This window comes from Salvelinus sp. IW2-2015, linkage group LG3, assembly GCF_002910315.2.
Source record: "Salvelinus sp. IW2-2015 linkage group LG3, ASM291031v2, whole genome shotgun sequence".
Taxonomy (NCBI): domain Eukaryota; kingdom Metazoa; phylum Chordata; class Actinopteri; order Salmoniformes; family Salmonidae; genus Salvelinus; species Salvelinus sp. IW2-2015.
This window is the reverse complement of record NC_036840.1, coordinates 22,546,361-22,569,476: the sequence shown is the minus strand read 5'-3', so window position 1 is coordinate 22,569,476 and position 23,116 is coordinate 22,546,361. Positions and strand designations below refer to the sequence as shown.

The window sequence follows — 23,116 nt, the reverse complement described above, 5'->3', positions numbered from 1 at the left end:
CAACATTGTTCCTTCAAGCGAGATACATTAAAATGCTAAGGTTTTTCATGCCAGATTGACATAATTTAACATTGTCATACTAAGGCCGATTAATATGAATAACATGATATTTCCATGGAGACCACAGAATGATCAAGCTATTGGTACAGAAGACAGAGACCATTGACCAGCCATCTACCAGTAAGTATAGTAACTTTGCATCTTTCATGTTCAACACACACAATCACATGTGACAACAGGAAAACACAGCAGGTCAAAAGCAAGCTTAATGAAGTCCAGGGAAGGTCTTTCCACATCACTAAGAAAATGGGAAAGATAGCAACCCTGAGTGGTTCAAATCACCAATCTTTAAATTAACAGGCTAACACGCAACCAATTCACCACGAGACTTGTGGTTGTACTGACCCTCAGGCAGGCCAAAGTCTCATGCGAGAATCACTACAAAGTCAGAAGGTCACATCACTAACTATCTGAAAAATGTCATCCCTTGGTTTGTCGAAGCACCACCTTTAGAATGACAGTCAAACATGACTAAATGATGACACTTAGAGGCTTGTGTGGCATTGACCCTCAGCAGGTCAAAGCACCAGGTAATCTCATAGCAGTCCAGGATTCACATCCCATCATGGAGCAACAACAGCACAAAAAACTCTCGTCCCTGGGTGGGCATCGAACACCAACCTTAAGATGAACAGTCTAACACGCTAACCAATTGCGCCCACAGAGACGTGAATCCACGTGAACCCACTGGAATCCACGCTTCAAGAACTGCTTCGAGCACGACGGATTGCGAATATGTTCCGCATTTGCGTCCAAACAACAATATTGCGAATATGCTGATTCGGTGAGCGAAGTCATTAGGGAAGTGCAGGACGATGTCGTACCCACGCAAACGAAAAACATTCCCAAAACAGAAACCGTGGATTGACGGCAGGCATATTCGCGTGAAACTGAAAAGCCACGGAACACACTGCTTAACCAGCGGCCAACGGTGACCGGACAGACCGCCCCCTGGGTATGAAACCGTAATACAAACAGTGAGCTATTCTCTCCGCAAGGCAATCAAACAGGCTATAACAAAGTCCCAGTACAGAGACCAAAATCGATTCGCAAGTTAAAAACAGCTCAGACACAAGCAGGTATGTGGCAGGGTCTACAGTCAATCACGGAAGTTAAAAAAGAGAAAACCAGCCCGTCGCGAGACCAGGAGGTCGTTGCTCCCAGACAGGCTAAACAAACTTTTTTTGCCCGCGGGGTCTTGAGACAATACAACGGACACGGCCCCCTACCAAAACCTGCGGGCTCTCCTCACTGCAAGCCGAGCGTGGTGAGTTTAAACATCTTAAACGTGTTAACCCTCGCGCAAGCTGCAGGCCCAGACGGCATTCCCAGGCCGCGTCCTCAGAGCATGCGCAGACCAGCTGGGCTGGTGTGTTTACGGACATATTCAATCAAATCCTTATCCCAGTCTGCATGTTCCACATCCTTCAAGAGGGCCACCCATTGTTCCTGTTCCAAGAAAGCTAAGGTAGACTGAGCTAAACGACTACCGCCCCGTAAGCACTCACTTCCGTCAGCATGAAGTGCTTGAGAGACTAGTCAAGGGACCATATCACCTTCCACCCTACCGGACACCCTAGACCCACTCCAATTTGCTTACCGACCAATAGGTCCACAGACGACGCAATCGCAACCACACCTGCACACTTGCCCTAACCCATCTGGACAAGCAGGAATACCCATGTGAGAATTCTGATTCATCGAATACAGCTCAGCATTTAACACCATAGTACCCTCCAAACTCGTCACAAGCTCGAGACCCCTGCGGTTCTCGAACCCCGCCCTGTTGCAACTGGCGCTTCCTGAACTTCCCCCCCCCTCCTTCATGACGGGCCGCCCCCAGGTGGTGAGTGGTAGGTAACAACATCTCCCCCCGCTGATCCTCAACCACTGGGCCCCCACAAGGTGCGTTTTCTGAGCCCTCTCCTGTACTCCCTGTTCACCACGACTGCGTCGCCATGCACGCCTCAACTCAATCATTCAAAGTTTGCGGATGACACTACAGTGGTAGCCTTGATTTAACCAAAAACAAACGATGAAGACGGCCTACGGGAGGAGGTGAGGGCCTCCGGAGTGTGTGTCGGAAAATAACCCACAATCAACGTCACAAAACAAAGGAGATGATTGTGGACTTCAGGAAACAGCAGAGGGAGCACCCCCCATCCACATGCGACGGGTCAGTAGTGGAGAAGTGGAAAAGTTTTTAAGTTCCTCGGCTGTACACATCACGGACAAATTGAATTGGTCCACCCACCACAGACAGCGTTGTGAAGAAGGCCGCAGCAGCGCCTCTTCAAACCTCAGGAGGCTGAAGAAATTCGAGCTTGTCACAAAAGCACTCACAAACTTCTACAGATGCACAATCGAGAGGCATCCGGTCGGCTGTATCACCGCCTGGTACGGCAACTGCTCCGCCCACAACCGCTAAGGCTTCTCCAGGAGGGTAGTTGAGGTCTGCAGAACGCCACCACCGGGGGCAAAACTACCTGGCCCTCCAGGACACCTACACCACCCCGATGTCACAGGGAAGGCCATAAAGATCAGCAGGACAACAAACCACCCAAAAGCCACTGCCTGTTTCACCCCGCTATCATCCAGAAGGCAGAGGTCAGTACCAGTGCATCAAAGCAGGGACCGAGAGGACTGAAAAACAGCTTCTTATCTCAAGGCCATCAGACTGTGAAACAGCCACCCACTAACATTTAGCGGCCGCTGCCCAACATACTGACTCAAACTCCAGCCACTTAAAAATGGGAATTGATGCGAAATTATGTTAAACAATGTACCACTAGCCACTTTAAACAATGCCACTGAATATAATGTTTACATACCTACATTACCCATTCTCATATGTATATACTGTACTCTATATCATCTACTGCATCTTGCCACTTATGTAACTACATTTGTAACCACTAGGCCACTTTAAACTATGGCCACTTATGTTTACATTACCCTACAGTACTCATTCAATGTATATACCGTACTCTAATACCAGCTACTGCATTCTTGCCATGCCCGTCTGCACCACCACTCAGTCATATAATCTTTAGTGTACATATTCTTATCCCTACACTTGTGTGTGGTATAAGGTAGTAGTTGTGGATGTTAGGTTAGATTACTTGTTTGGTTATACTGCATTTGTCGGAACTCAGAAGCACAAAGCATTTCGCTACACTCGCATAACATCTGCGGGGATAACCATGTGTAGTGACTAAGAAAATGTGATTTGATTTGATTTGATTTGTGGTGATCTTGACCCTGACACTTGCATCGCTTGCCATCCGTGATTTCTCATCCAAAACTGTTACATGGCGTTTACGAAACAACAACACTTTGTTCAATGGTTGTGTCAGCGTGCATCGAAAGGCCACAACATTTCCAATTAAGTAATAGCCCTGTAGTTTCTAAGTTTTTCCATTTTTGAAAATGGCCTTAAAAGGGCAGAAATGTAGGGCAATGTTCGTCCACCGCAACATTTATTTTAAAAAGGCATCTGGCAGGAGTAAAATTCAGCCACAATCACAAATGTAATTTTGATAAATATATATTTTAAAAAACTGCGTTTCACGAATGTAATATATAATCCACCAATCTCATTCAAAATAATTAGGGGACTGACCCGGAAGAATGATGAAGTGGCAAGTCACTTTCATGGGCGTAAGGCAAACACATGTACACACAAACAACACACACCACTTGACCAACATTGTCCTTCAAGCGAGATACATTTAAATGCTAAGGTTTTTTCATGCCAGATTGACATAATTTACATTGTCATACAGCCGGATTAATATGAATACATGATATGTTCCATGGAGACACAGAATGATCTCTATTGAGTAACAGAAGATCAGAGACCATTGACAAGCCATTTTACCAAGTAGTATAGTAACTTGTCATCTTTCATGTTCAACAACAACCCAATCACATGTGACAACAGGAAACCAGCGCAGGTCAAAAGCAAGCTTAATGTAAGTCCAGGAAGGTCTTTCACAAGATCACTAGAAATGGAAAGATAGCAACCCTGAGTGGGTTCAAATCACCAACCTTTAAATTACAGGCTAACACCGCTAACCAATTGCACCACAGAGACTTGTGGTTGTACTCCACCTCAGCAGCCAAAGTCTCATGGAAGATCACTACAAGTCAGGAAGGTTCACATCGCTACTATCTGAAAAATGTCATCCCTGGGTGGTGTCCGAAGACCAACTTTCGATTGGACAGTCAAACACGCTAACTGATTGCACTAGAGAGGCTTGTGTTTGGCATTGACCTCACAGGATCAAAGTCACAGTAATTTCATTACAGGTCCAGGATGTCACATTCACATCATGGAGCACAAACAGACAGAAAACTCTCGTCCCTGGGTGGGCTCGAACCACCAACCTTTTAGATTAACAGTCTAACGCGCTAAACCAATTGCGCCACAGAGACGTGTGGTGTTCTTGACCCTGACACTTGATCGCTCCATCCGTGATCTCATCCAACTGTACATGGCGTTTACGAAACAACAACACTTTGTTCCAATGGTTGTGTCAACGTGCATCGAAAGTGCCGCAACATTTCCAAGTAAGTAGCCCTGTTAGTTTCTAACTTTTGTTCGCTTTTTGAATGGCCTTAAAGGCAAAATGTGGGCAATGTCGTCACCGCAACATTTTATTAAAAGGCATCTGGCAGGAGTAAATTCAGCCACAATCACTAAATGTAATTTGATAATATATTTTTAAACAACTGCGTTTTCAAGAATGTAATAATAATCACCAATCTCATTCAAAATAATTAGGACTGACCCCGGAAGAATGATGTAGTGTGGCGAGTCACATTCATGGCGTATAGGCACACATGTACACCACAAACACACAACACACTGACCAACATTGTCCTTCAAGCGAGATACATTTAAATGCTAAGGCGTTTTCATGCCAGATTGACATAATTACATTGTCACTACTAGCCGGATTAATATGAATACATGATATGTTCATGGAGACCCACAGAATGATAAAGCTATTGAGTAACAGAAGATCAGAGACATTGACAGCCAGTTTACCAGTATGGTATTAGTAACTTGTCATCTTTCATGTTCAACAACACACCAACTCACATGTGACAACAGGAACACAGCATGTCAAAAGCAAGCTTACTGTAAGTCCAGGAAGGTCTTTCCACATCACTAAAATGGAAAGATAGGCAATCCCTGAGTGGGTTCAATCACCAACCTTTAATTTAACAGGCTAACACGCTAACCAATTGCACCACAGAGACTTGTGGTTGTACTGACCCTCAGCAGGCCAAAGTCAACCAATGGAAGATCAACTACAAATCAGGAAGGGTTTCACATCGCTAACTATCTGAAAAAGTCATCCCTGGTGGTGTCGAAGCACCAACCCTTTAGTTGACAGTTCAGAACCACAACTGAGTTGCACTAAAATGCTTGTGTGTTGGTATGACCACCAGGGTCAAAGTCACAGGTAATTCTCATTTACAGGGTCCAGGATGTCACAATTCACATCATTGGAGCACAACAACACGAAACTCTCGTCCTGGGTGGCTCGAACCAACCAAACCTTTAAGATTGAACAGTCTAACGCGCGTTAACCAAATTGAGCCACAGAAGACGTTGTGGTGTGCCTGACGCCTCACACTTGATCGCTGGCCATCCGTGATCTCATCCCAACTGTACATGCGTTTACGAAACAACAACACTTTGCTTTCCAATGGTTGTGTCAACGTGCATCTGAAAGGTGCCGCAAACAGTTCAAAGTAAGTTAGCCTGTAGTTTTCTAACCTTTGTTCGCTTTTTGAATTGGCCTTAAAAGCCAGAAATGTAGGGCAATGTTCGTCACCGCAACATTTTATTAAAAGGCATCCTGGCAGGAGTTAATTCAGCGCCACAATCACAAATGTAAGTTTGATAATATATATTTAAACAACTGCGTTTTTTGCCAAGAATGTATATATATAATCTACCAATTCTTCATCAAAATAATTAAGTGGGACTGACCCCGGAGAAATGATGTAGTGGCGATCACTTCATGCGTATAGGCAACACATGTACACACAAACCACACACACACACACTGGAAACCAAACATTGTCCTCCTTCAAGCGAGATACTTTAAATGCTTAAGGTTTTCATGCCAGATGACATAATTTTACATTGTCATTACTAGCCAGGATTAAATATATACCATGATATGTTCCATTGGAGACCACAGAATGAATAAGACTATTGAGTAACACAGAAGATCCAGAGACCATTGACAGCCATTTTACCAGTAGGTATAATAACTTGTTCATCTTTCATGTTCAACAACACAGCCAATACGGGATGTTACAACAGAGGAAACAAAGCAGGTCAACGAGCAAAGCTTATGTAAGTCCAGGAAGGTCTTTCACACATCACTAGAAGGAAGATAGCAACCTGGTGGTCAAATCACCAACTTTTAATTTACGGCTAACACGCTAAACCAATTTGCACCACAAGAGACTATGGTTGTACTCGACCCTCACGCAGGCCAAAGTCTCCATGGAAGATCACTACCAAGTCAGGATAGGTTCAACACCATGTACTATCTGATAAAAGTCATCCTGGTGGTGTCGAAGTCACCAACCTTTAGAATTGACAAGTCAAACACGCTACGATTGCACAGAGAGGCTTTGTGTTGGCATTGACCCTCACAGGCAAAAGTCACAGGTAATCTCAATTACAGGTCCAGGATTGCTCGACATCACATCATGGAGCCACAAGAACAGAAAACTCCTCGTCCTGGGTGCGGCTCAAACCACCCAATCCTTTAGATTAACAGTCTTAACCACGCCTAACCAATTGCGCCACGAGACGTGTTGGTGTTTTCTTGCACCCTGAACTTGAATCGCTGGCCATCCGTGATCCTCAGCCAACTTCATGGCGTTTACGGAAACAACCAAACACTTTTTCCAATGGTTGGGTCCAGCGATGCATGCCAAAGTGGCCGCATACATTTTCCAAGTAAGTAGCCCCTGTAGTTTCTAACGTTTGTTCTTGTTTGAATGCCTTAAAAGGGGCAGAAAATCTTAGGGCAATGTTTCGTCACCGCAACAATTTTATTAAAAGGCATATGGCAGGAGTTAAAATCGCCACAATCACAAATGCTAATTTGATAAATGTATATATTTTTAAACAACTGGCGTTTTCACGAATTGTGAACGCTGCGTGTAACACATCCCGTGTCAGGATAAATAAAAAGCCAAGGTCTGCTAACTTTCTTTAATTATGTTTAATTACCGCCAAACAATTGAATGGCAAATGCAATTTTCGTATATACGGGTTCGCTGTATTCACCGCGCAGGATGAACAAGGGAACTGGCAGGAAGTACGGTAACAGCTGTTCTTATACCGTGATGACGTAGTTTTCAGCGCGGTCGTAGCCTATCACATAGAGGCTGCGCGTGGGTTAGACTTTGGCCCCCCTTTGCTGCCCTTTGTCCAAGCCCCTTGGCGCGTTCCTTTGTCCACGATCTGGGTCGCTGGTAGAGCACCTCCGTCCGGTGTCCCCCTCGATTCTTCACTCAAACAATTCCTAATATGGTACTGAACAGTCTCTCACCATCCTGGTTGCCCAGAGTATGCACCCTCCCCTCTTCAGACTGTCCCACAGCTTTTATGGCCTGTGGTGGTCAGTCCTTACACACCTACACACACACACCCCTCTTATTGTGTGTGGTGTAACAAAACAACATTCATTTTTCAACCTATATGCTACCCGGCTATAGTCATAAAAAAAATCCTAACAGAATAATATATAATCACAAATCTCATTCAAATAATTAGGGACTGCGCCGGAAGGAATGATGAAGGTTGTTAAGGCTGCGGAAGGTGTTGACTGAAGATAGGAACAATAGCACCCTGACTCTGGTTAAATATTGGTTTAATTCAAAAGTTAATTAAAATGGCAAATGCAATTTCCGTATATACGGCGTTCACTGTAACATCACGCAGGATGAAAACAGAGAAGACACTTGTTCCTGACAAGATATTATAATATACTCATGACAGAGATAGTTCCCGCTTGCCCAAGCCGGCCTGTCAGAAGTAGAGACTGGCGTGTTTAGACGTCACCCAGCCTATCGTTTGGTGTTTGGCGCTTAAGCTAGTCCTAGCCCCATTAGCCGCATGTGATGTCCCGACGCTTGTTGCTGTGTAGATTACGCTCCCTCACCCCAAAGACTGAGGTCAGACAGCTCTGCAACATTGTCTGAGCTATTTGCACCTGTATACAAAGCCCACTGTTCTCGCTCAAGGCTAACCACAGCRTCCCAYCACACTTATCTGGGGCTAACTGTTACTTCCAGCACACACACACAGACACCCAGGCGCCCAGGCCAACAGTTGCTAATATTCAATTTGAGTATTCAATCACAATCACATATAGTATTGGGTTGTAGTGCATAATTCGGAAACTCACAGATGATCTTCGTGTGTATAGTTTATCTATTATTGTCTATTGTACACCATAGTCAGCAGTCTCCTGATTCACCCCCCTCCCTCTACACCCCTCCTGTGCCTCTCTAAGATTAGCACAGTTTCGGTCACACAGTAGAGCGCCCTTCTTAACACACACACATTTCACACTGCTGTTCATATCTTATGCCCTTGTACATTGTTGCATACACACACATATTTCAGGCTGTGGCCTCATGGTTAGGCTATGAGAACTGTTACTCCTGAGAACAAAGACAAATTGTCAGGCCTACATGAGTCAGTAGCTTAAACTTTAATTAATGTAAAATCCTTCTAGTTTATAGTTATTTTAGCACGCTAAGCCTAGCAAAACCCCACAAGTGGCAAGTTACTTTCATGGCGTATAGGCACACATGTACACACAAACACACACACACTGGACCAACATTGTCCTTCAAGCGAGATACATTTAAATGCTAAGGTTTTTCATGCCAGATTGACATAATTTACATTGTCATACCAGCCGGATTAATATGAATACATGATATGTTCCATGGAGACCACAGAATGATCAAGCTATTGAGTAACAGAAGATCAGAGACCATTGACAGCCATTTTACCAGTAGGTATAGTAACTTGTCATCTTTCATGTTCAACAACACACCAATCACATGTGACAACAGGAAACACAGCAMGTCAAAAGCAAGCTTAKTGTAAGTCCAGGAAGGTCTTTCCACATCACTAGAAATGGAAAGATAGCAACCCTGAGTGGGTTCAAATCACCAACCTTTAAATTTACAGGCTAACACGCTAACCAATTGCACCACAGAGACTTGTGGTTGTACTGACCCTCAGCAGGCCAAAGTCTCATGGAAGATCACTACAAATCAGGAAGGTTCACATCGCTACTATCTGAAAAACGTCATCACTGGGTGGTGTCGAAGCACCAACCTTTAGTTTGACAGTCAAACACACTAACTGATTGCACTAGAGAGGCTTGTGTTGGCATTGACACTCAGCAGGTCAAAGTCACAGGTAATCTCATTACAGGTCCAGGATGTCACATTCACATCATGGAGCACAACAAACTGAAAACTCTCGTCCCCGGGTGGGCTCGAACCACCAACCTTTAGATTAACAGTCTAACGCGCTAACCAATTAGCCACAGAGACTTGTGGTGGGCCTGACCCTGACACTTGATCGCTGGCCATCCGTGATCTCATCCAACTGTACATGGCGTTTACGAAACAACAACACTTTGTTCCAATGGTTGTGTCAACGTGCATCGAAAGTGCCGCAACATTTCCAAGTAAGTAGCCCTGTAGTTTTCTAACGTTTGTTTGCTTTTTGAATGGCCTTAAAAGGGCAGAAATGTAGGGCAATGTTCGTCACCGCAACATTTTATTAAAAGGCATCTGGCAGGAGTAAATTCAGCCACAATCACAAATCTAATTTGATAAATATATATTTTAAACACCTGCGTTTTCACAAATGTAATATATGTAATATATAATCGCCAAGCCCATTGAAAATAATTAGGGGACTGACCCCGGAAGAATGATGTAATGGCGAGTCACTTTCATGGCCTATAGGCACACATGTACACACAATCACACACACACTGGACCAACATTGTCCTTCAAGCGAGATACATTTAAATGCTAAGGTTTTTCATGCCAGATTGACATCATTTACATTGTCATACTAGCCGGATTAATATGAATAAATGCCCTAACTGATTGCGCTAGAGAGGCTTATGGTGGCGTTGACCCCCAGCAGGCCAAGTTGTTCAGCACTATTATGGCATGGGGCTAGAAGCTGTTAAGGAGCCCTTTGGTCCTAGACTTGGCGCTCCGGTACCGCTTGCTGTGCGGGAGCAGAGAAAACAGTCTATGACTTGGATGACTGGAGTCTGAGAATTTTATGTGCTTTCCTCTGACACCGCTGTGTCCTGGATGGCAGGAAGCTTGACCCCAGTGATGTACTGGGCCATACGCACTACCCTCTGTAGCGGCATACGTGCAGATGCCGAGTAGTTGCCATACTAGGCGGTGATGCAACCGGTCAGGATGCTCTCAATGGTGAAGTTGTCGAACTTTTTAAGGATTTCGGGACCCATGCCAAATATTTTCATTCTCCCGAGGAGGAAATGGTTTTGTCGTGCCCTCTTCACAACTGTCTTTGCGTGTTTGGACCATGATAGTTCGTTGGTGATGTGGACACCAAGGAACTTGAAACTCTCAACCCGCTCCACTACAGCCCTGTCGATGTGAATGGGGTCCTGTTCAGCCTGCTTTTTTATGTAGTCCATGATCAGCTCCTTTGTCTTGCTCACATCGAGAGAGWGGTTGCTGTTCTGGCACCACACTGCCAGTTCTTTGAGCTGTCTCATCGTTGTCGGTGATCAGGCCTATCACAGTTGTGTCGTCASRAAATTTAATGATGGTGTGGGAGTTGTGTCACGCAGTCGTGGCCAAACAAGAAGTGCTTCAGTTGATTAACAAAAACTACACAAATCAACTAAACTACAGCAAGCAATAAATAATGACAACAGCGATTACTTACAGTACTAACAAGATACCTACCCTACATGATGACAAGACTACTGAGACTCTCACATACAGTGAGCTCCAAAAGTATTGGGACAGTGGCCCATTTATATACATTRTTTGGCTCTGGACTCCAGCACTTTGGCTTTGAAATGACGCAATGTTACCATGATCACGGATAGCCTTGAATGAATCGTGAATAACAATGAGTGAGAGTTACAGACGCACAAATATCATTCCCCCAAGACATGCTAACCTTACAATAACAGGGGAGGTTAGCTTTTTTTGTGGGGTATGATATTGATGCCTCTAACTTTCTCACTCATCATAATTCACAACWCATTCAGGATTATCCGTAATCATGGTAGCATCCACATTAATGCAGTGTTGAGAAAGTGTTTAGAAACATATTCTATACTCATTTACAATAAAAGTGACAAAGGCATCCAGCAAGTTTGTAGACTCACAAGCTTGATGTAATCACTGCGTGTTAGGACTACGGGAGCAAATACTAAACTTTTGACTACTTTAAATTCATAAGTGAATTTGTCCCAGTACTTTTGGTCCCCTAAAATGGGGGGGAACAATGTACAAAAAAATACTGTACTTTCTAAACAGTTGACCCGATATGGATGAAAATGCCCTCAAATTAAAGSTGAGTCTGCACTTTAACCTCAGTCCATTGTATCATTTCAAATCAAAGATGCTGGAGTAGAGCCAAAACAACAACAAAAATGGTCACTGTCCCAATACTTTGAGCTCACTGTAGTTGGTCTTTTAGCATAAACACTCAAGGAATAAAATATGATATAAAACAGAGTTTATTTATAGAAGAAATACAGTTACAGTGCACATTAGCATAGCACTTTAACCAGACACTCTGGCTGGTTACATTGGTTCAAACATTTATTTTCAAAATGCCTGTGCTGTTGCAATGTTACATTGCTACTGTGACAAACTCTTCTGCAGGGTGATGCCAAAGCATCAAGTTTGTTTGCAATCAATCATCTAACAATAACCCATGTCATGAAATACATCGGTGACATTTGTGAAATATGCCCCTGGTGGTGCAGTTCTAGCCACATTGCAGCATTTATTTGTTTGACCTGTTTTGTATCAGCCCGACTGTAGCCCATATGATACAATAAAGACAAATAGTATTTTCATTCGCTTTTTTTATTTCACCTTTATTTAACCAGTAAAGCTAGTTCTCTTGTTCTCTTTTACAACTGCGACCTGGCCAAGATAAAGCAAAGCGACACAAACACAGTCACACATGGGATAAACAAGCGTACAGTCAATAACACAATAAGAAAAAAAGTATGTCTATATACAGTGTGTGCAAATGGCGTGAGGTGGTAAGGCAATACATTGGCCATAGTAGCGTAGTAATTACAATTTAGCAAATTAACACTGGAGTGATAGATGAGCAGATGATGATGTGCAAGTAGAAATACTGGTGTACAAAAGAGCAGAAAGGTAAATAAAAACAATATGGGGATGAGGTAGGTAGTTGGTTGGGCTATTTYCAGATGGGCTATGTGCAGCTGCAGCGATKGGTTAGCTGCTCAGATAGCTGATGTTTAAAGTTAGTGAGGGAAATATAAGTCTCCAGCTTCAGCGATTTTTGCAATTCGTTCCAGTCATTGGCAGCAGAGAACTGGAAYGAAAGGCTGCCAAAGTAGGTGTTGGCTTTGGGGATGATCAGTGAGATATACCTGCTGGAGCGCGTGCTACGGGTGGGTGTTGTTATTGTGACCAGTGAGCTGAGATAATTGGGAGCTTTACCTAGCAAAGACTCATTGATGACCTGGAGCCAGTGGGTCTGGCGACGAATATGTAGCGAGGGCCAGCCGACTAGAGCATACAGGTCGCAGTGGTGGGTGGTATAAGGGGCTTTGGTGACAAAACGGATGGCACTGTGATAGACTGCATCCAGTTTGCTGAGTAGAGTGTTGGAAGCTATTTTGTAAATGACATCGCCGAAGTCGAGGATCGGTAGGATAGTCAGTTTTACGAGGGTATGTTTGGCGGCGTGAGTGAACGAGGCTTTGTTGCGAATAGGAACCCTATTATTTAATTTTGGATTGGAGATGTTTAATATGAGTCTGGAAGGAGAGTTTACAGTCTAGCCAGACTGTAGTTTGTAGTTGTCCACATATTCTAAGTCAGAACCGTCCAGAGTAGTGATGCTAGTCGGGCGGGCGGGTGCGGCAGCGAATGGTTGAAAAGCATGCATTTGGTTTTACTAGCGTTTAAGAGCAGTTGGAGGACACGGAAGGCGTGTTGTATGGCATTGAAGCTCGTTTGGAGGTTAGTAAACACAGTGTCCAAAGAAGGGGCAGATGTATACAGAATGGTGTCGTCTGCATAGAGCTGGATCAGGGAATCACCCGCAGCAAGAGCGACATAGTTGATGTTTACAGAGAGTCGGCCCGAGAATTAAACCCTGTAATACCCCGCTAGAGACTGCCAGAGGTCCGGACAACAGGCTCTCCGATTTGACACACTGAACTCGGTCTGAGAAGTAGTTGGTGAACGAGACGAGGCAGTCATTTGASAAACCAAGGCTGTTGAGTCTGCCGATAAGAATGTGGTGATTGACAGAGTCAAAAGCCTTGGCCAGGTCGATGAAGACYGCTGCACAGTACTGTCTTATCAATGGCGGTTATGATATTGCTTAGTACCTTGACCGTGGCTGAGGTGCACCCGTGACCAACTCGGAAACCGGATTGCACAGCGGAGAAGGTACGGTGGGATTCGAAATGGTCAGTGATCTATTTATTAACTTGGCTTTCGAAGACTTTAGAAAGGCAGGGCAGGATGGATATAGGTCTATAACAGTTTGGGTCTAGAGTGTCACCCCCTTTGAAGAGGTGCTTGTTGAAGATAAAGGCAACACAGAAAAACTTTCACAACTGAACGAATTTTACACAGTAGTTTTTGTCCCACCTCCCTCTCCTTCCCTTCCTCTCTCTCCCCCTCCTCCCTCACACACTGACAAACACCAGGCGTGCGGAGTACGCCAGGTCTGCCAGGTAGAGCAGGAAGTTGAGAGCGGTGAGAACTGCAACCGTCAACAGTGTTGGCTGCTGCCGGGTTTGGGTGTGGCTGTAACTCTTGTCGAACTGGAACACGGGCCAGATGATGGTGGCGGTCAGGTACATGACAACAGCAAGCAGGCCATAGGCTGACAGGAAGCGTGCGAAGGGGAACGGGAGAAAGCCGGTACACTCCCCGACACACAGCACCACCACGGCCGCCGACAGGATGAAACAGACACAGTAGACCGCCATGCACCACTTGAGCGCTGCGTGATGATCGTACGACACCGGGTTGCTGACCAGCATGAAGATGATGCAGGCCACGAAGGTCTGGCACACCTTGAGCAGGCCTGGAGCCGTGGCCATGTAGCCCGACACCTCGCCCGGCCGCGCCCGCGTCAGGGTCACCTCCCACAGGTAGGCCACGGTGGCCAGGCAGGAGAAGACGGTGGAGGCGATGCGTCTGTCCCGGGCCTCCCCGTGGTTCTGCTGGCCCTTGAGGAAGTAGACAGGGAAGATGACAGAGGCGGAGAAGCAGAGCAGGGTGGCGTAGCAGGCCATGGTGATGGGAAAGTTTTTCCAGGAGACAGGGGCTCGGGCCTGGAGGCCAAAGTGCTCCACCAGCAGTACCAGCAGGGTGACGGAGAAGCTGAAGGCCCAGCAGAACACACACCAGTCTGCTAACCTGTGGGAGAGAGAGGCCCCGTGGGCCACCACACTGAAGGCCACGCAGGAGAACAACTGGGCAGCCACACGCACCCACAGAAGCTGGGAGGTGGGCAGCACAATCAATGGCATGGTGGGAGGTGTTATACTGTCAAGTTATACAGGGGAGTGGGGAATATGTACTGTAATATAGCTGAACACCGTAATAGTTATTGTTTTGAGGCCTTCCTCAGATACAATTAAAAGACTCTGAACTTGTCCTGTTCTCATCCAGGGTTCTGCAAGGAAAGAAAGAAACAAAGCAAGATTTAGGGGCCAGACAAATCACAGTACATCCCAATTTAGAAATAAATAAAATGAAACCATTGTGAAATTGTGAAACTGAAACCATTAACATGACTCTGTTCTACATACATGAGAGCATTTCTTGAAAATGGTTCCCAGTCACTTCTTCTCTACATGTCCCTCCCTCCCCAGAGAGATGCCTGACTGCATGCTCTCCTAGTTTAAGTACACACATTGCATCAACATGGCTTGACTCGCAGTTCTAAGTTTAAATGCATGAGAGAAATGTATTCACTATGACAATACTTGCTAACAAATTGAGAGAAATACGTTTTTTTGTACGTATGGGAAATTTCGGGGACTTTTTATTTCAGGTCATGAAACCAACACTTTACATGTAGTGATTATATTTTTATTCAAATTTAAAGATCCATATTAAGTATTGGATATTTAAAATAGAGCTTTTTCATGACCCTGCAATTTACCTATACAATGTCTGATGGTGAAGTAAACAACATATATAAATGAGCTCTCCACAATGAATTTCAATAGAAAACTAATAAAAATAGACAAGCTCCTGCAACCATGGAAAAGTAAATACCTGTCTATTTACGGAAAAAAATTACACTGATTAACTCCTTAGTCATCTCTTAGTTTACTTCACTTACTTATGGCCTTGCCTAACCCAGATGATTTGTTTTTCAAATCATATGAGCAAAAAATATATTTTGCTTTATCTGGGATGCTAAACCAGACAAGATAAAGCGTGCCCATCTATATAATGAATATGAACTGGGTGGGCTGAGATTAAATATAAAAGCTCTAAACCTCTAAAAGCTTCACTTTTACTTGAAGTTTTACTTGAACCCAAAATGGTTCTCAAGCAGATTACTAAGAAAAACTCATCCCTTGTTTAAAAATTGCCTTTGTGCAGATTGCCACGTCTCATTTTCGATTAATTGAAAATGAAACCTTGTTCAAAGTATCTCTTGTTCAAACAAGCATTGCAGAGCCTGGCAAGTTGGGAGCTTGGGCCAATAGGTTGCTGGTTCGGGTTCCCGATTTAACTTGGTGGGAGATCTGTCAACGTGCCCTTTGGCGGGGTGCTTGACCCTGGTTGCTCCTGTGGGTCGCTCTGGATGGGAGTGTCTGCTAGATGACTGAATGCAACGTAAATGTTGAGCGGCTTCACTGCAGGTAGATTGTATGTTTTAATATTCAATACATTTTATTTTAAACAAAAAATAGAGTTTCTATGAGACAAATTCAGGTAAGTCCCTCCCTGTTTTGTTTGCTTCCGTTTAAGAAACGTTTCGCATCAGAATCGGCGGAATGAATACACCCCTAACCAGTGCAAAACCTTTCGCTATGGTGTAAAATGTTTTCGCTACGGTGTGCACAAATTAATTTTGTTCAACCCAGCTCTTTATGGTTGTTAGGCCTACTAATTGATTACCACACCCCCCCTCCTGGTCACATGTTATACTCCTCCAGTAGGTTACACTTATCGGTAACACTTTATTTGGGTAGTCCATCTGTAGATGCTCTACAGACTATATATAGTCTATCAGAAAGATTTCAACTAACTATCTACTAACCCTAACCCTTATCAACAGATATTGTTGATAGTACAGTATGACCATCTGTAAGGCATCTACAGATGGATTACATGGACTATCCAAATAAAATGTGGCCCACTTCTCCTCACACTAAGAAAGCTATAGCAGTCAGAGAGAAAAATATATTCTAGCTGTGACTTGTACTAGGGAGTATGCACACAGTAATGAGGAAATAAAAAAACAGTGAATTCAGACTGAACTGAGAAGGCATTTCCTCCTTGACGTCGTCGCTCTCTATTGGCATTGGTGTTCACTGTCAGTCACACAGCATCATCATCCCTTTTCATTGGGCCAAAGCTAAGATCCTAAGACTTCGAGACATGGTCGGCATCCCAAATGGTACCCTATTCCCTATCCCAAATGGTACCCTATTCCCTACACAGTGCACTACTTTTGACCAGAGCCCTATGGACARGGACTCATATTTAATATACTCATGAACTGAATGCAAGGTACACTGTCATCCTCATCATATGCTTGTCAGTAACGCATTGACTTCCTCTTCAGTGTGTCAAGCTCTAAACCCGGCTTCTTTAAGGCTTTGTTACTTTAAGTACTTCTTTACTGAGTCTGAATATATTTTTTGCTTTAAAGAGCCTCCGTTCCTCTCTGGCCGAGGAAGAAAAACAGGAAGCTGAACTAATGTCTCCATTTCACATCTACAGGGGCCCAGATACTACTAGCCTACTGTACCGTAGACCTAGTCCACATGGAAATGACAAGTTTGTGATATAAAACTGGGTTAAAGGCTACTCCTAGACGAGTCCAGGACTAGGATGAATCTGTMTCTGGGAAGCTGGCCCACATTGTCAATACCATATTCCATTTCTCTTTTAGATGGGGGCCTAGTTACTCACATCTAGAGGCTGGGGAACAAAACTAAACTGAGGGGAAATGGGGGTTAGGAGGATGTGATGGGTGCAGTTATGGTACGTGCCCAAGTCTCTCTCTTGAAAAGGAAGTATTGCAATATTCTTAGCAGGAGAGTGCTGGTTTTATTGTTATTTTTTCATGCCAGTGAGAAATTCCCTATGAATGTTTTATTTAGAATTTAAATTAAATTATTCCAATATTGGCAGGATGTTCAAACTGAAACACATGAGGAGAAAAGTTCATCAAATGAGGAGAAAAGTTCATCAAAGCATGACCAGACTTGTTGATGGTATTTCCAACACATTCGGATCATCAATGATGAGTGAGTGAGTGAGTGCACAAGCGTAAGGGCTGTGGCCGACGCGACGCACAGCACCTAAATAGATTAATGCTATGGTATCTGAGGCATTCTCATTGGACTAAAAATATAAAGTAAAGGTATTTTCTGTACCTTCTTTCTCGTCTAGACTTCACTGGAATAAAAATAGCATTTTAAAGAAGAACGGTTATTCTTACCTCTGATCTCGCATGGTCTTCTTCCTTCCTGTTACCGTTTTGGAGCCGGGGCGCGCACTTTTACGCTCGCGACCACTTCGTCTATAGGTAACTGCCAAAATAATGGAAACACTTGACTAAATTAGGGATACAACCAGTGGTGGAAAAAGTACGCAATTGTCATACTTGAGTAAAAGTAAAGATACCTTAATAGAAAATGACTCAAGTAAAGTCACCCAGTAAAATCCTACTGGAGTAAAAGTAAAAAAGTATTTGGTTTTAAATATACTTAAGTACCAAAAGTAAATGTAATTGCTAAAATATACTTAAGTATCAAAGGTAAAAGTATAAATAATTTCAAATTCCTTATATTAAGCAAACCAGACGGCACGATTTTCTTGTTTTAATTTTTTTTAGGGATAACCAGGGGAACACTCCAACATAATTTACAAACAACGCATGTGTTTAATGAGTCCGCCAGATCAGATGCAGTAGGGATGACCAGGGATGCGTGAATTATACAATTTTCCTGTCCTGCCAAGCATTCAAAATGTAATGAGTACTTTTGGGTGTCAGGGAGTAAATGTATGGAGTAAAAAGTACATTATTTTCTTCAGGAATGTAGTGAGGTAAAAGTAAAAGTCATCAAAAATATAAATAGTAAAGTCYGGTACAGACACCCCAAAAAACGACTTTAAAGTATTTTTACTGAAGTAATTTACACCACTGGATACAATGCATATTGAAAGCAAGTGCTTCCACACAAGTGTGTGGTTCCTCATTTAAATAAGAATTTTATATCCCATTATGCTTAGGGTCATGTATAGAATGCTGGGCAGGTCATTATTTTGACTACCATGGCTATGCCCCCATGGGAAGATAATGCCTCCATCCACAGGACACGAGATATCACTGAATGGTTTGATATGCATGAAAATGATGTAAACCATATGCCATGGCTGTGTCCGTCACCAGATCTCAACCCAATTATGGGAGATTCTGGAGTYGTGATTGGACAGCATTTTCCACCACCATCAACAAACACCAAATTATAGAATTTCACGTGGAAGAATGGTGTCGCATCCTTGCAATAGAGTTCGACACTTGTAGAATATATGCTAAGGTGCATTGAAGCTGTTCTGGCTCGTGGTGGCCCAATGCCTCATTGTGACACTTTATGTGGATGTTTCCTTTATGTTGGTAGTTACCTGTAGCTCAGAGAAGAACTGGGCGAGTTCGATTATGCTGAACCGCGGGGCAACGGTCTATGGCTGGCGCCCTTCTCAAATCGAACAGTCAGCATGGTGCATCGTCCAGGAAGATACAGCTCTTTCCCATAATATATATATATATATATATATATATACACACACACGTATATATTTGAATTTTCAAACTAGTTTTTATTGGGAAGGCAAATAATGCGTTTTTATCAAACACAATCACTTTTGCATGTGAAAACACAGAAAATCATACTCATTCTCCACGTGCTTAATTATGTCACTTTTGTTTTGAGCCGACTTCATCATGGGCTTTAAACGGGGCACCTGGCTCACGCCCGGGTGGCAGCCCGGTTCCTAAACGAAGGCAATCAACATTCACTGTGTGCGAAACACGCCCATCCAGGCGCCCGGGACAGATTAATCGAATCCCCTCACTTTCTCACAAACTCCACGCCAAATTTGGTRATATGTCTCATTTATAGTAGGTCATGTCTGGAACTGGAATTGGGGGCTTAACCAGGGGCGCGTTCAGCAGGACAACGTTTTGGAACTGTTAGAATTAATGTTAGGCTATCTATAACAAACGTGCTTCTTGGACATGGAGAACAAGGAATCATGTTGGCTCTACTGATGGCATTTCCTATCTGCAACGTTCGACAACGTTTGGCTAATGAACTTGGCCCAGATGTGTGTGGATAAGGGGTGGAAGCTGTTTGAGGGTATGGGGAGGCATCGTCTGCTGAAACAGTTCCCATCGGGTCCAGAGTTTCAGCAATAGTTTTAACAATAGTATCCAGCTACATCCTGTTGCTAAAATTAGTCTGTCACTAAAGCCAATACTATCGCCATCTACTGGCGGTGGTTAATCCGTACCACCGACATGTGAACTCCTTTTCTTTCCTAGATTCCTTTTCTCATTTCCTAGCTCCCTTTCCTTCCCGCTCTACTGGCAGTGGTTAATCCCTACCACATTCATGTGAACTCCTCCTTTTCTTTCCTATATTGCTTTCCTTGCTCCCTTTCCTTTCCTCCTTGCCTAGCTCCATTTATTTTCCACCTTTCCTCGCCCCCGCCCCCGCCCCCCTTTCTTCATTATTATTGTTTATTAAGATAGCCTATATTAAATATAACCCCAGCATGATTTTGTTTAATTTGAAGGACTTGTTTTGAAGCTAATTTCATGCAATTCTATGTAGTGTACAAGTCTCATGACATCTTAGGTAGGTTATTTAATGATGATGATAATAATAAGGAAAATAAAGTCTTGACCCAATATCCCCCCCCAAAAATGTTGATGCATGCCAGCAAAGCCACAACACTAAACAATACATTAATTGCACTATAACGGTGACAAACGGTGCCCACAAACTGTTGGGACAGCTTTATGTAGGCCCTAAAAGCAGAGCTTTCTTTCCAGCACCATGGAGTGAATCCTTACCACCGCTACACCTGGCTATCAGTGGAGCATTGTCTGGCAGCGAAACAGATCATGGCTGATTTCCTTAAACAAATGTGGTTTCTACTGACAATTGAGATGGACAAACTGTGGCAGAAGGGAATGATGAGCGAATAAGAGGCAATTCGATTAAGACAATGAGCGAGCAAAGACGGACGTAGTCACTATAACTATTTACTCAGCACTTTTGAAATGTACAGTGACAAAATTCAGAACATGGGCCATTCTTACAGTATTCTACCTGTACACCAAGWCAGAACCGTAGGATAAATAAAGGGATCAGATAAGCAGACAATGAAATTTCTCTAAAACAGGCAATAGGCTTCATGTGCACCACCAAGTCAGAACAATAGGCTAAGTTATGAGGGGTAAAGGGAACAAATTATCAGGGTGAGGCACATGGGCTACTAACAGCTTACTACACAACATACACTTAGTATTACTTTCTTAGCTACAGTATACATATCTCCCTGGTATATTAAATAATTTATGCAGCAGCATACAATACATTTTTGGACTCACCTTGTTGGTGGCGCGGCGGTCCTACTTGTGGGCACATTTTGTCAAACTTCATCTTTTACTGGATTTAAGGTGCTGTCAAAACAAGTGGGATCTCAGGAAAAAACAAGGTCGAATCATGACGTCAGTGATCTTAGGTCGGTGCTCTAGAAAGAGGCCCGAGTTCTCAACTTGGAATTCTGAGTTGGATGACCGTTCAAAACGTATTCTCCTAGTCGGAGCTAATATTTTTCAGAGTTTCCAGTTGTCTTTAACTCACTGAAGTCTGAGATTTCAGAGTTCCGAGTTTCCAGTTGTTTTGAACGCGGCAGAAGTCATGCTGGATTGACAGCATGGCCAATGTATTCAACCTTTTCTGGCCCATGGTGTTGCATGTGAATGTTTATCCTTTTAAGCTTGGAAAAGAGACCCTTAAACCCAGACTTGGATCACACACCCTCTCCACTGAATAGCAGGCTAGTGATTGCTTTGCAACACTTGCAGTTAGCCACTGATTCCTTCCAAATCCTTCATTGTCGAATTGGCTTTTTCCAATTTGTTGTGTAATGTTTATGTCCAATGACAGATGAGCACTGATATGTTTTACCTATACTTTCTCTTCATATGACAAGGATTGAAATGGATTTGTCAGTAGAATGTTGACTTGATTCATGATGATGACTARTTGTCTAGCTTGTTACCTAAGATTTTGAAAGTATGATGTTGACATGATCAGTKCACTCAAAGCTACGGTAGATACAGTGCCTTCGGAAAGTATTCAGACCCCTTGACTTTTTCCAAATGTTCTTAGGTTACAGCCTTATTTTAAATAGTCCCCCCCCCCCTCATCAATCTACACACAATACCCTATAATGACAAAGCAAAAACAAGTTAAGAATTCTTTGCTAATTTATCAAAATAAAACAAAAATGAAATATCACATTTACAAAAGTATTCAGACCCTTTACTCAGTACTTTGTTGAAGCACRTTTGGCAGCGATTACAGCCTTGAGTCTTCTTGGGTATGACGCTACAAGCTTGGCACACATGTATTTGGGGAGTTTCTCCCATTCTTCTCTGCAGATCCTCTCAAGCTCTGTCAGGTTGGATGGGGAGCGTTGCTGAAAAGCTATTTTCAGGTCTCTCCAGTGATGTTTCAAGTCGGCTTCAAGTCCAGGCTCTGGCTAGGCCACTCAAGGACATTCAGAGACTTGTCCCGAAGCCACTCCTGAGGTCCAGTCTTCGCCCCAGTCTGAGGTCCTGAGCGCTCTGGAGCAGGTTTTCATTAAGGATCTCTCTGTACTTTGCTCCGTTCAGCTTTGCCTCGATCCTGACTAGTCTCCCAGTCCCTGCCGCTGAAAAATATCCCCASAGCATGATGCTGCCACCACCATGCTTCACCGTAGGGATGGTGCCAGGTTTCCTCCAGACGTGACACTTGGCATTCAGGCCAAAGAGTTCAATCTTGGTTTCATCAGACCAGAGAATCGTGTTTCTCATGGTCTGAGAGTCTTTAGGTGCCTTTTGGCAAACTCCAAGTAGGCTGTCATGTGCTTTTTTCTGAGGAGTGGCTTCCATCTGGCCAATCTACCATAAAGGCCTGATTGGTGGAGTGCTGCAGAGATGGTTGTCCTTCTGGAAGGTTCTCTCATCTCCACAGAGGAAATCTACAGCTCTGTCAGAGTGACCATCGGGYTCTTGGTCACCTCCCTGACCAAGGCCCTTATCCCCCGATTGCGCAGTTTGGCCGAGCGGCAAGCTCTTAAGAGTCTTGGTGGTTCCAAACTTCTTCCATTTAAGAATGATGGAGGCCACTGTGTTCTTGGGGACCTTCAATGCTGCAGACATTTTTTGGTACCCTTCCACAGATCTGTGCCTCAACACAATACTGTCTTGGAGCTC

At 43.7% G+C, this 23,116-nt stretch overlaps 1 protein-coding gene and 2 non-coding genes across 3 annotated transcripts; all 3 read right to left on the bottom strand.

The window, feature by feature from the left end:
• Positions 1 to 4,421: 4,421 nt before the first annotated feature.
• Positions 4,422 to 4,497, bottom strand: trnan-guu (transfer RNA asparagine (anticodon GUU)). Its single transcript has one exon. It is a non-coding gene; the product is annotated as a tRNA-Asn (tRNA).
• A 5,108-nt stretch (positions 4,498 to 9,605) lies between these two features.
• trnan-guu (transfer RNA asparagine (anticodon GUU)) lies at positions 9,606 to 9,678 on the bottom strand. The gene has a single exon. It is a non-coding gene; the product is annotated as a tRNA-Asn (tRNA).
• Positions 9,679 to 12,213: 2,535 nt separating this feature from the next.
• On the bottom strand, positions 12,214 to 18,114 carry LOC111952723 (myeloid-associated differentiation marker homolog). The gene is made up of 2 exons (XM_023971620.2): positions 18,059 to 18,114; positions 12,214 to 15,043 (listed from the first exon to the last, which is right to left on the bottom strand). Exon 2 carries the CDS (start codon positions 14,895 to 14,897, stop codon positions 14,046 to 14,048), a length of 852 nt encoding a protein of 283 aa, XP_023827388.1. The 5' UTR covers positions 14,898 to 15,043; positions 18,059 to 18,114; the 3' UTR covers positions 12,214 to 14,045.
• Positions 18,115 to 23,116: the final 5,002 nt, after the last annotated feature.

Excerpts from the sequence above, each read along its gene's own strand:
- LOC111952723 (XM_023971620.2), bottom strand. The coding sequence starts at position 14,897 with ATGCCATTGATTGTGCTGCCCACCTCCCAGCTTCTGTGGGTGCGTGTG.